This window comes from Phalangium opilio, unplaced genomic scaffold (assembly GCF_054372755.1).
Source record: "Phalangium opilio isolate 3A_F unplaced genomic scaffold, DU_Popi_V2 ptg000081l_1, whole genome shotgun sequence".
In the NCBI taxonomy this organism is placed as follows: Eukaryota; Metazoa; Arthropoda; class Arachnida; order Opiliones; family Phalangiidae; genus Phalangium; species Phalangium opilio.
In genome coordinates, this window is record NW_028324188.1 from 244,430 (window position 1) to 257,919 (window position 13,490).

Sequence of the window (13,490 nt, forward strand, 5' to 3'; positions counted from 1 at the left end):
GGAAATGAATAGTATTTCATTTTCTCACGCGATACAGAGAGAGAAGAGAGACTACGGCTTTCTAGGACTAACGTTACAGCATAGGAGAACTGAAAAAGATAAATTCTGCAGCCAATCGGCGCACGGTTTTGATATCGAACGGCCCCTTTTGGGTCGCTCCACCTTTTAAGGGCAACCAATAAGGCCATCGTTTAACGTCTGGCTCTGAGGATAACCGTTCCTTATATACTATCCCTTATTTTCCAGCTCGTTTCATGAGTTTGATTCTGCAGTTATACGGAAATCAAAGCTTACGTATCCGTGGTAAAAAGGTCCGCCAGTTCTAAAACTTCAAACCAAAACGGACTACCCCCAATCTCCCTCCATCCACCCTACTACAAAGTTTGTTTGGGAAATCCAGAAATTTAAAAGCTGCGAGCTGAGCTGAGGGACTTTTAAAAATGTTATATAACTCAAAGTCTGTCTATAAGTAACGTCGTTTAAATTTTAAAGAGTGATAAAAGTGAACCGTGATTCGGTTTGTAAATATAGTAAATATAAATATACCCTAGATGCATGGTGTTTAAATTAAAGATAACAGCTAGCAGACGACGCGTTCATTTAATTAATTATTAAATTAACTGAGTATAGTGTAGTGCTATCAGCAGAGCGTGCTTTTAATGGTGCTACTTTGAATCACCTTTATCTACATAACTGCTTCTACTATATTTGTAAATTTAAACGTAACTTTGAGCAATTAAAATCAAATCAAATTAAATATCGGATCGGATTTTTATATACGATTTAATATAAATTAATCTAACCAACATCCATAGTTGGACAATTTTAAACGTAACCAACTCGAGCTAACCTTCTTGGAAAGACTCATCCAACAATACTGAAACAAACATCGCCTCATAGTTGGACAGTTTTAAATAAAATTAACACGTGTTAAAATTAAAGTATCACCCAACAAAAATAAACCCAACATTGCCTCTATTTATAGTTGGACAATTTTAAACGTAACCAACTCGAGCTAACCTTCAAAAGAGTCATCCAACACCGCCTAACCAACTTTGAAGAAACGAACATCATTCAACAACCAAATCTGTCGTCGAAGTAAACATTTTAATAATGTTTGAACTAGACGCCTAACAATAATAATTATTATATAAATGAAACTTAACAATATAGTTGCAAAATAACTGATTATATTGAAGCTGACCAACTATAACTATTTCATTCTGAACTTAAAAGGCTTCGAGTTAAACCACTGACCAACTAAAAACCCGCTATCCACATAGCAAATTAAAATCGGCAAAACAGAATAGCATGTAATTTTCGCTGGTGAACATTTTTCATCTACATATTAAGTGTTCTACAAATAATAAGCCAATCTAGTGCGAGAAATAACATGGCGGGATGGTTGCCTTTGATCTTGGATGGTGCTGACTAGTCAACTATAGTACCGGAGGGACAAAGGACAAAGCGAGGAGCTGGGACAACTCAACTCAAACTCAACAGAACTCCCAAGCTCGGTCCCCTTTTTTGGTTATACCCAAGAGGAGAGGAAAAAATGTCGAAAATATTGATTAGTTTCGTGAATCTAAGAGTGGCCAGCGTAGAATACAAGTCCAGGACATTATTGCGATTGGATATGTCATGATTTCCAGTTAATTATCTTCTTAATTAACAAACAGTCCAACAGAGAGAGGGTTCTTCGATTGATTGATTTCTCCAACTTGTTTATAAGGTAAGATATATGTTTCGTAAGCCTTGGTTATTATATTAATTACTGTATACTAGACTTTAACATGGTCCAAGAGGTTATAACCGTCTAGCGTCCCTCTCTAAACGTTTACATGATCTTAATTAAAATTATGCATAATTGGATGTCGCACTTGAAAAACATGACAGTATCTCGCGCAGGTTATTTTCATTGTTGCGAAATTTCAACTTAACGATTACGAATTCAAAGTCTAATTAAAGTTGCTATCAGGAAATTTTTAAATTCAAATTCCCCGACTTTTCCATGCCGATTTTCCATGAACTTTTTCATACCCTTTTTCTCTGACGTTTTTATAGGACCAATTGTTATTGTTCTAAATATAAGAAAGGGTGTATGATAAATCAAAGCAAACAATTTCGCTTAAATCGCGTGTTGTGAATATTTAACGTATAGAACATTGCAAAGTGAGTTATAGCTAAGCGATTTCGGTGATGTCTGGTCAAACGTGATCTCTTCAAAACGGCCAGCGTACGTCCCTGGTCCATTTGGAATTACCCACTTATTTCTCAAGACAATAAATTATTAATTAGACTGCAGGAATATAAACCGATAATTTGTATTATTAGTTCCAAAACTGGTCTAAAAATGGCCTATTTTACGTATATCAGCAATTAAGGGGGCATTGTTCTTTAATTGAAATGTAACATCTATACTTCTTTCTATGAGCAACCGATTTTGAATGTCCCATAAGGAATGCATACAGCCCCTAACACAAGTTATGAACATTGAACATTGGATTGAAACGGTGTTTTAACAATGACCCCCTTTAATTTAACGCAAGAAACTGCATGAACACACAATGATTGCTAATTTTAATTAAGGGGTCATTGGTAAAACACTACTCCTTGTGGGGGCAAACATTTTCGATCCTCAAAATTGATGATTTCCCAAATAAGAACCTGATAGATATCATTCAAAAACACCCTGTACATAGTTAAATAAATTAAACATCCCAAAATTAAGTTCAATTAAATAGGGTTAACTGTCAAGCTCCAATAACTCAATTGATAGCTATAGCTATAGAGTATTATCTTGACATCGGATCTTCAAAGTTATCACGGCATGAAGGAAACCGCGCAGGTCGCCGGGGCTATACGGCATTATGATGAAATTGGTCCCTACAGATTCTATCATCATGGATTGGAGTCCCGATGGAAACTAGCGATATCCGGCTCGGCTTTCCTTGGCCCGGGGGCCAACCAAGAACGCTAATCGTCGCGGCCGCCGCAAAATTTTCGGGGGTCCTAAAGAAGTAGTATAAGCGGCACGGCATCGGGTTACAAACAGGCATGCACTGCGCCGCGGTCGCAGACCTCCGGGGCATCTTTTTACAAGTTGAATGGACAATGTTTGAAAACATAGTAACCATACCACGTGAACAACCCAGGGTGTATTTTAAACGTATTATTCATGCAAGTTAAATATACTATACCGCGGTTCGGTTAGGTTTGGTTTGGTGTATGTATAGTATAAAGATCATGGCCGGGAGATTATGGATATAGATTAGGTTATGGGTTAGGTTAGGTTAGGTTAAGGCCTAATCTTTGTCGGTCATCGATGGGCAAATTACCTTGTTGGAATATTCTTCTTTTTTCCTTTTTTTTTTGGGTATCAGATATCAGTGGGTTTGGTTTATTTTGCATGCACTTTTATATTAAGGTTTTGGTGTGATGAAATTTACAAGTGCAGCGTGCATGTACGATAACTTAAATTTATCCTTGAAATTTAGGAGGAATTTAGGTGTAAATTTTATAGGAGGAAATAGGTGTAAATTTTATAGGAGGAAATAGGTGTAAATTTTATAGGAGGAAATAGGTGTAAAATTTATAGGAGGAAATAGGTGTAAAATTTATAGGAGGAAATAGGTGTAAAATTTATAGGAGGAAATTGGAGTAAAATTTATAGGAGGAAATAGGTGTAAATTTTATAGGAGGGAATAGGTGTAAAATTTATAGGAGGAAATAGGTGTAAAATTTATAGGAGGAAATAGGTGTAAAATTTATAGGAGGAAATTGGTGTAAAGTTAGGAGGAAATAGGTGTAAAGTTAGGAGGAAATAGGTGTAAAGTTAGGAGGAAATAGGTGTAAAATGTAGGAGGAAATTAGTGTAAAATGTAGGAGGAAATTAGTGTAAAATGTAGGAGGAATTTGGTGTAAAATGTAAGAGGAATTTGGTGTAAAATGTAGGAGGAATTTAGTGTAAAATGTAGGAGGAATTTAGTGTAAAATGTAGGAGGAATTTAGTGTAAAATGTTGGAGGAATTTAGTGTAAAATGTTGGAGGAATTTAGTGTAAAATGTAGGAGGAATTTGGTGTAAAATGTACGATGAATTTAAATTTTTGGCTGGGCTCCCTGCAATCTAAGAAAATTATAGTTATATATAGTTGTTGAAAATACAAATGAGCAAGCTTTCTTGAGGGAATTGAACTACATAAAAATTGGTGAATTTTAGACGAAATCTAATCAAGAATATTATAAAATAAAGTTCAGCTGGATGACTCAAAAAATTGTTTAAAAAAAGGAGAACGTATAGAGAGAGAGAGCTAAAGGAGAAAACGAGGGGAAATTTATCTTTAATAGAATTTCTGGATGGTGGGGGTACGACGGAATAGACAGAGCACAGAGAAGAACAGCTCTTTTGAAAATGACAAGACTGCATGCTTGTTCGGCGGTTGCCGTTTTTCCAACGAAATAATACGAAAATTGGAAAAACTCCCTAGCTCTCCCATACTCATCCCTTGAATGAACAGGGACTGAAAAAAAATGGACTCCGAAACACCCCCCCCTCCCCCCAATGTTCAATTTGTGGAAAATATAAAAAACCTGAACTCAACGGGGTTTCCAACTCATCTCAATCACAGAAATTTTTAGCTATAGTATATATTTTTATGCATATAAATATTCATCAACTATCCCACCCCCCGTACTTTTTTGAAAAAAAAAAGGATAAAATTTAATTTTTTTTTAAAAAAGCACGTGCGTTAGTTGCTCCATTTGTTCATCACGCGCTAAAACATTTATGTTGTACCAGGAATACATACAGGTAATTGGAATTATGGTGTAGTCATTTACTCTGCAACGTATTTATATAGGAGGTTTATGGGAAGAACTAGATAGAGTAATCATTATGTATGACAAATTTTATCTCACGAATAATGATTTATAGTCATTTTTGGGTTTTCTCCCATTTTTTACACCAATTTTCTCATATATATTTTACATCAATTTCATCCTATGGACCTTTCATGAAATTATAGGATAATATAGGACAAGTTAAAAAAATATAGGATTTTATAGGAATTATAGGACTCTCTGACATAGTGCAATTTCCACTCCCAAATTTTCTTAACTTTAACCGCATGCGCTTCAGCCTTCAGTGTTGCCAATAATTTTGTTCTCTCGCGTCTCAATCGTTTAATAACTGAATGATCACTGAATCGAACAGATTTACAAGCTTTTAATTCAATCTCCGGTTGAATGAACAACTCTCACAAATAAATGAGTAGCTGCAACACTCGATCGGTAGGGTAGTCGGTAGGTACACAATCTATTAAAAAACCCCTTTTATCAAATAAAATATACTGTATCCTGCGATTAGGAAAATCCTTGCCAGAATTTCTAGCAAAAACCTTATGGCTATCCTAGCTATAGACCATAAGTTCATAAGATGTGTTCCATCCATAAGTTTGTAAAGTCTGGTAACTTAGAAACTGGAGCTTGTAATTTTGAAGTGATTGTAGGGGATAGCAACATATGCCTGGTTTTTGGCACTGCTGTCAAAGGCCTACTTAGTAATGCAGACTAAATAGGAGCTACATGGAAGAAGTCCTGCAAAATTAATTAACCACCACCGAGTGTAGTAAGTACTTCAATTGACTCGCTTCCGTCGTTCTCCTTCTCGAACTAGTTACCTCGAGCTGTAAGTCATAGGAGGTAGCATTACGAATAGTATAGGAAGTGTCATACTTATGGAAGGAACATATCACTTATAAACTTATGATATACACATAGACATAATACAGGATTTTTTTTCTTTTTGTCGGTACCAATATTTAAGCCGTAAAAATCTTTAATCCAAAATCACGGTAGTGTAAAATGAGCGACTAAATCGTACGACTTGGTTGGAGTTCCTTCTCTTTTTTGGGGGGTTTCCCCCTACATTTTTCTAATATCAAAAGACGGAAGAAGCTATATACAGGTAAAGTATGAAAAGGACTACCGGTACTAGGTAGGCCTAGCAGTCCGCGCTCGGACCATATAAGGATTTATATAGTAGAGCGCAGACAAAACAACTCTATACCCGTTGAAAAGGTCCGCCATGGCGTACTGGACTAGTGTATGAAATAAAAAATAATAAAGAAGAAAAAATCTTTTTATTGCTCTTTTACCAACACTCTGGTCACTGGGTAAAAAGGCTAACACTAATCTGAACTCTATTAAGCTAGAAGTTACCGAACCCCTTTTTTTGACGTGTGAAATTCAACCGCTATCTACAACAGAAGTCCTGAAAAACTTGTAGTATTCCGTTCGATTCAGTAATTAGCATCCAGTGATGCTTTAATGACAAATTACTGGCAACCCTGCTGGAGCGCATGCGCAATTAAAGTTAAGAAAACGGGTGGGAGGAAATTAATTTCTCTAGTCCCTCCCCTTTGCTGCGTGTACATTATAACTATAGAGAGCTTTCAGATGGGATAGTTGTACGTCACACCCTCCCAAGTCTTACCGCTGTTCTGGTACCCATATTGGGTGGGTGGTCTCAGCTTCATTCCTGCTTTAAACCCACCACCAATATGGCAGCGTAAATTTTGTCACGAGACTCAGCTCCTCCTCCAACTGAAAGCTCTCTATTCCCAACTCTGCAGCGAGAAAAGAACATTAAGATTAAGGACACTTTTAAACACAACTTTCGATTAATTCACTTTGAAGTATATTTCAACACGTCTTAGTGGGGGGAGACGTATAACGGCCAAATAGCATACAGTCATTTCGCCAAGGCATATAAGGGTAGTGACATAGGGACAACATTTTCTAATAGAGTCCTCTCCGGACATAATCATTTTGTGTAAGGAACATTGTAAGCTCAAACCCCACCAACTACCACCACTGGGGTGCTTGCTGCTGCAAAAACGCAGGTGTGCTTCTTGCTTGTTGCAAGGGGTGCCTTACAAAACCTTACCACCCCGTGTTGGGTCTATGGGTGGTGGTAACGTTGGCAGTTTTGAATATATATATGTACCTACTACTACCAAACCCCAACGTTTCCCATAGTAGAATTAAAAACTTATTTATAGTATTACTTTTAGAGCAAACTTAGGGTGAATCGTTTGGAAAAAATGTATAATGATTTTGAATAATAATGATTTGGGTTTTTATTCTGTACATCTATAAATAACATAACAGTTCAAAAAGTATGGCGATGATAAGCTGTTTACTAACAGACCCAGGTTTAATTGAAAAAGTCGGGGGTGCATGTTGAGTTGGGTTTGGTTCGTGTTTGAACGCACCGTGTTTTCTTAATTACGACGCAATTAACATAAGGACGGTTATGTGGATGGTATTTAATTAAGATATGGCTAGAAACAATAGGGAACAAATTTTGTGCATGCAATGAGTGCTAAGTTTGAAGTTCTCCCTAAGGTCTTTTGCGTCCACAAACAGTTTAGATGTTAAAACTAACCAAAAGTGACTAAAAATTACCAAATAAAGCTATTTAAATTTTATAAAGACCAGGTGTCCATAGTTATGGTCAAGCGAGGGCCTAACCATTCTCGATTACGCTAAGTGACTGGCCCCTAGTGGTCAAGAATATAAAAACATCGAAAGGCTCAAAAATCCCCCTTCCCTTTGGAAAAAGAATTGACATTCAGTAACAAAATTTGAAAGAAAAAAGTGATTTTTAGTGACACAGTAGCATCAACATACTTATCGTTGTTATGTAACTTATGCCTTCATCATAAGAAATTTTCAAAAATATTCCTGCAGTTCATGAGAAAGCTTCCTACCTTTAATACAAATTTTCCCATCCCTTATACCTTGCCTCTATTGCAAACCGCGGGTGAATCATGGATACCATATTAGTCTGGATTTAGTATATATATAAATACACAGAAAAAAAAAGAAAATCTATTGAACTGAATGGATTTACTTTGGGTTTGGGGGTCCATAATGGGGACCCCAATCTCTATAAGACCCACTGTGTTATGATTCGCTTCAGAAGTTTTTTTTTTGGAGGGATCGGGACCTTTTTAACAGTGATTTTCTATTAATAAAAATATATGTTCCTGCTGTGTTATTATTAATTCAAATATTGAATAACGAATAAACATTTTAATATATTTTTTGTAGGAAAAAAATAAACGTATGTTTTTTAGTTATGATTATTTACATCTTAATCTTACAGATATCAGAAGGGGATAATACTGAAGAAGTGTGAAACTCTGTACATATCCTCTTAATATTCTTTAGTTATGCAACATGATGTTATAAAGTTTTGGCAGGGATAGATGTAATTTTAGAAGTAGGAATTGAGAACGGTTAGTATTTACTTCAGTTATTCCGACTCATAGACCACCCAGTTTAGAGTGCCCCTCCCTCCAACACGTAGTAACGAAAAGTTTAAATCATATCTTATTGGCTGCTCACTTAAACTATACGTTTTGATGACGTTGCTGATGCGGGGACGGCGAAAAATACTACGTAATTCCTTTTTACCTCTGTCGCCTGCTATGACCCACCCGCCTCTTCTTTCAAACCCCCCCCCTCCGTCCCGTGGAAGGGGGGGTCCGGGACTTTGACCATACGCGCCCAGATATTATTCTGTTCTCCATTCCTACTTCTAAAATTAAATCTATCCCTGGTTTTGGACCCTAAGAGTTACGGCGGTTCGGACTTTGGCAAATGTCCGTCTATCAGATACCGTATTGCGAATAACACGAAGAACGCTAAACTAATGTACATCTCTAAGAAAACGTTACGACCAATAAAACCGCGTTGCCAAAAACATAGCAGACGTAAAATGAGTTAGGGTTTTGGTTGGCGTTAGATCATCGAGATAGTTTAACATGAACTTTTACAAATTCTCCATGAATATAAATAGTGTGCGCCAAGGATAGAGACATTTCCTCCATAAATTAAGTGGGATATTCTTTGGGAAAACAATTTTGATCCGAAAATGTTAGTAGGCCTATAACTTCTATCTCCATTTTACCAATATCAATATTTTGCAATATTCCACCGATGCTTAAATACATTCTTAAGTCTATAAATCTATCTACCCGTGCAAGTTCGGACTCAGTAGATTCAAAGAACATAGAATAGGTTAAAGGTTAAAGGAGCCAATATTATCCATACGAATAAGGGGGGTGGGTAAAAATCTAGCGGTTGTAAGCCGCTTATGATAGAGTAGAGGAAGGAAGGCAGGCAGGAAAGTCCGTGTTAGACCTTTCAGGCCAAGGCTTAACGACAACGTTACGACGGGGAGATACATACAACAAGTCCGGATCAGAAGCAGATTACCAGGATTATCTGAATTAGGAACAGCCTCGGGGCAATTCTATTCGCCCTGCACCCTTTAATAAACCCCAACCTATGATAAGTAACGCTACAAACATACAGCAAAAATACCTTCAACTGTATTACACATCTCACCTCGAATTCCGTACCCAGCTAACCTAACACGGGGTTTAGTAGTTCACCCATAGTTTGCTCTAAATATATTACTAGTAGTATACACCTTCCGTTATTGTATTTATGGTACATTCCGGTTGATATGTAACAAGGAGGGTTTTATATTGGCCATTATTATTGGCTATACGTGATTTGAGCTTTGGGTTAGAGAGTGAGAGAGGGAGAACGTGGTAGTATATGAAAAACCTCAACTATATTAAGTCGCGCGCAAACTGCCTGGGCTAGCTGCTCGAGGCGTGGCGTGATGCGGCGGTGATGTGACCCCATCCGTCATAAGGCGGGAAAAATAGCCACCCCAAACGAAAAAAAATAAAAAAAAAATTAGAAGGCTTATTTCAAATGTTTTTGACGTGGAATTTTCAAAAGGGAACATTAGGGAATATTTATAAGATCCATGTATGATTTTAAATAGAAAATTTTTCTAAATTTTACAGGGCTACTTATCACCATGGCAACTACGGCAACATCACCTAATAAAGAAAGAGAAGCAAGTACCAGCAACCAAATATCTGAAAAGGCCGACCTGCTGCACGATCACGAATCGGACAACAGCAATTCGAGCTGCAAATCAACTAAATCACGGGCACATCTGGAACAACCACAAACAAACACACGGAACACAAAACACTCGACCCATCACACTGCAAAAACAACAAACACACCGGAACCCAAAAAAGATTCATCAACACTAAACTTTTCAATCGACAAAATAATCCACGAAGTTGGGGTCCCATCTCAACACAGTCCAACATGTGACCGTGACGTCACTATACCCAGACACACGGCGGATGACGTTACAATGTCCAATCTACCATACCTAAGTAGCGCGTTGCAAAACTTTAAAGACAGAATTGATGCCGAAACCCTTACTCGTTTAGGAGGACAAAGTTGTTTTCACCCTTTAGGGGCTTTGGTACCTTTTCCATTCGGTCTATTACACCCTTCAACGGGTCATTTAGTTAACGGGTACCGTTACCCGCAAGGTCATCAAAGGTCAAACGATTTAAGCAATGATTTATTAAGTCTTAAACGTTTCGGTACTACGTCCGAGAACTGGCCATCACCTAAAAATCAACATCCGTACAACGGACTATTCTACTCATTATGTCACCCCTTAGGTGACCATCACCTTCGAGATATATCGGCGCCTTTAGACCTTCCTATTGGTACCGAAAGGTTAACTGCCCTTTGGAAACAACAACAATTAGGATTAAGTAACTTAAACAGAGGCGTAGGCGGTGGTGGTGAGACGTCACCTCCAAGAATAGTCAGACCCAGGGCCGTACTAGCATCCGCGGTAAGCATGACGTCATCCTCAACTGGTAATCACGGACACCGTGAGAAAGTAAGCAACCAACATCAAAAAAGCGTCAACGGGACGATTACCAAAAAAGAAACGTCAACAGATCTCAATCTCAATCTTAAAGACACTAACATCCAATCGGAAGACGAGTCCAATAAAGAGTCGCCGGGTTACCGCGGCGTTACCGGTGCTACCACTGTTAGTCCCAAACGTAATGGTGGCAACTCATCCCGCCATAAAACATTCACGTGTCCAGAATGTGGTAAAGTGTTCAACGCTCATTATAACTTAACGCGTCATATGCCGGTCCACACGGGGGCACGTCCTTTCATCTGTAAGGTTTGTGGAAAAGGTTTTCGACAAGCGAGTACCCTCTGTCGTCACAAAATCATTCACACTCAAGAAAAACCGCATAAATGTCAAACGTGTGGAAAGGCCTTCAATCGCAGCTCGACTTTGAACACTCACGTGCGAATTCACGCTGGTTACAAGCCATGGATATGCGAATTTTGTGGCAAAGGTTTCCATCAAAAAGGAAACTACAAAAACCATAAATTAACACACAGCGGCGATAAGGCTTACAAATGTACAATTTGCAATAAGGCGTTTCACCAAATTTATAATCTAACGTTTCACATGCATACGCATAACGATAAGAAACCTTACACGTGTAAAGTTTGCGCCAAGGGTTTTTGCCGCAATTTTGATTTAAAGAAACATATGAGAAAATTGCACGAGAATTCCACGTCTGGTGCAGCTGGAGGCGGGAATTTAAGCACGTGCGCCAGTGCGGCTTCGAGCGGCGCGGGAAATTCCGGCGTTGTTTTACAATCTCGCGCCACGAGCGAAGTTTTGGCGGGAAATAATAGTAACACGTGCGTACCCGGTGCTGGAGCTAACACAAGGCAATTGTTTTACGGAGTCGGTAATAACGCAGTTACAAATCGGGCTTGTTTTAATAATCATCAGGAATCGTTAAGCCTAGTTTGAACTGAACTGAATTGAATTGTAGCTTTGACCTACATATATCACAAATGCGTATGAATCTAGAGCCTTAAGATACTACTGTTTTCTGTTAAAACAGTCGCATAAGTTCAAAAGATACGTTCTATAAGCTGTAAGGCTATAGGTAGCATTACGAAGTATAGGTAGTGTCATACTTATCATGTAACATATCTTATAAACTTATGAAACTAGGTATATACGTATTTCTGATGTCTATGGGATTTTCAAACTATAAAGATGCTTATATGTATACTCAGTTACAGGCTTGAAATGGTTATTATTACCATAGAAAAAAAGGAGTAAAATCCCCATTCCAAGCCAGTTTCAAATGCAATATATTTAAACATATATATATATATATATATATGGAATTTTTTTTATAACTTATTTCAATTTCAAAATATATATCTATTAAAATAATATCAATACCGTAATAACACTAATTGTTAATAAACATCGACAATTAAAGCATCACTTTCAAACTAAACAATCAATCAATTTTAATTAATTTATTTAAACGGGAAATTAATTTGTAAAAAAGAAAAAATGAACTTAATTGTTTCTATATTTTATAATTACTTAAATATGAACCAAAAAAAATTGGCAAAATAATAATTGTAAATTAATTCGCGCACTGAGAGATTAATTAAAAAAATAAATTTTAGATAATAGCGTATATCTATACCTAATTGTAATTAGAAATTTAAATAAATAAATATTACGTAAAAAATATTATTTGGAATTAATCCTGAAATCTTATCTTCTGAGTGATAAGTCATGCATTGGTCTTAAAAAGGATATAGATACACGTACCAATTATGTTAAAAGCAAGTGACCGACCCCTCCAGTCACGTGCCCCCGTTCAAACACACGAGGTCACGCGAATCAATGAATTATATACTAAGTTGTTTTTACAATTCCATGATCATAAACGGTTTAAAGGTTATCCCTGGGAACGAACTTAACATCTATCGCCCATTAGTAACAGTAGCCCTTAAATAAACAACCCTGTCAACTATACAGTAATGGCAGTCCCAATACATATCCAAATGAGAGTCACCATAGAAAATATACAGCTTGCCATTGCACGAGTCCACTACATTAAACGGAATAAATTTATTTATATCTAAAATAATGTCCATTAATCGTAAATTCACGATTATAAGCACTTTTTCCTTTTTTCAGACAATGGACAAATAAGACTTAAACGTTTTTCCGTGTTATTTTTCATTTTAGGGTTTGAATAAACAAAACTTCATTGGACATGCACTAAATAAAATTAGGGACTAACACGTTTATGCAATTTGCGATATAGCTTAGCATTTGTTTATTTTAGAAGTTATACTTCAAACTTTTCTTAAGTGTTCTTAGGCCTATAGTTCTTAAACACAACTGGGTGTATGAGATGGGAAGGTTTTTGGAAAATGGGGGCGTGGCATGTGTACGCGACCACCCACGGTACGGTTATCATTGGATCCATTGTTTTATAGCTGGACTATACGGAGAGAACTACGTAATAATCTAATTTATACGTTTAATATTATAGTTTATTCTTAAGCCAATGAAATGCTTTCTCTATAAGTTAGTAAATTAGGCCTACAGGGTTGTTTCTAATGCATTCTTTGCATGGAAATCAATTTACAGCTGAAAATGTAAGTTATAAATTCTATTAAATTAATATTGGAGTATTTTACGGATGGCCCCCTCAAATTTAATTAAGAAACT

At 36.9% G+C, this 13,490-nt stretch overlaps 1 protein-coding gene across 1 annotated transcript; it reads left to right on the top strand.

The window, feature by feature from the left end:
* The first annotated feature begins 264 nt into the window (after positions 1–264).
* Positions 265–12,471, top strand: LOC149653786 (uncharacterized). Its single transcript, XM_089846692.1, has 2 exons — positions 265–1,732; positions 9,892–12,471. The coding sequence occupies exon 2, from the start codon at positions 9,906–9,908 to the stop codon at positions 11,748–11,750; it is 1,845 nt and encodes a 614-aa protein (XP_089702818.1). The 5' UTR covers positions 265–1,732; positions 9,892–9,905; the 3' UTR covers positions 11,751–12,471.
* The last annotated feature ends 1,019 nt before the right edge of the window (positions 12,472–13,490 follow it).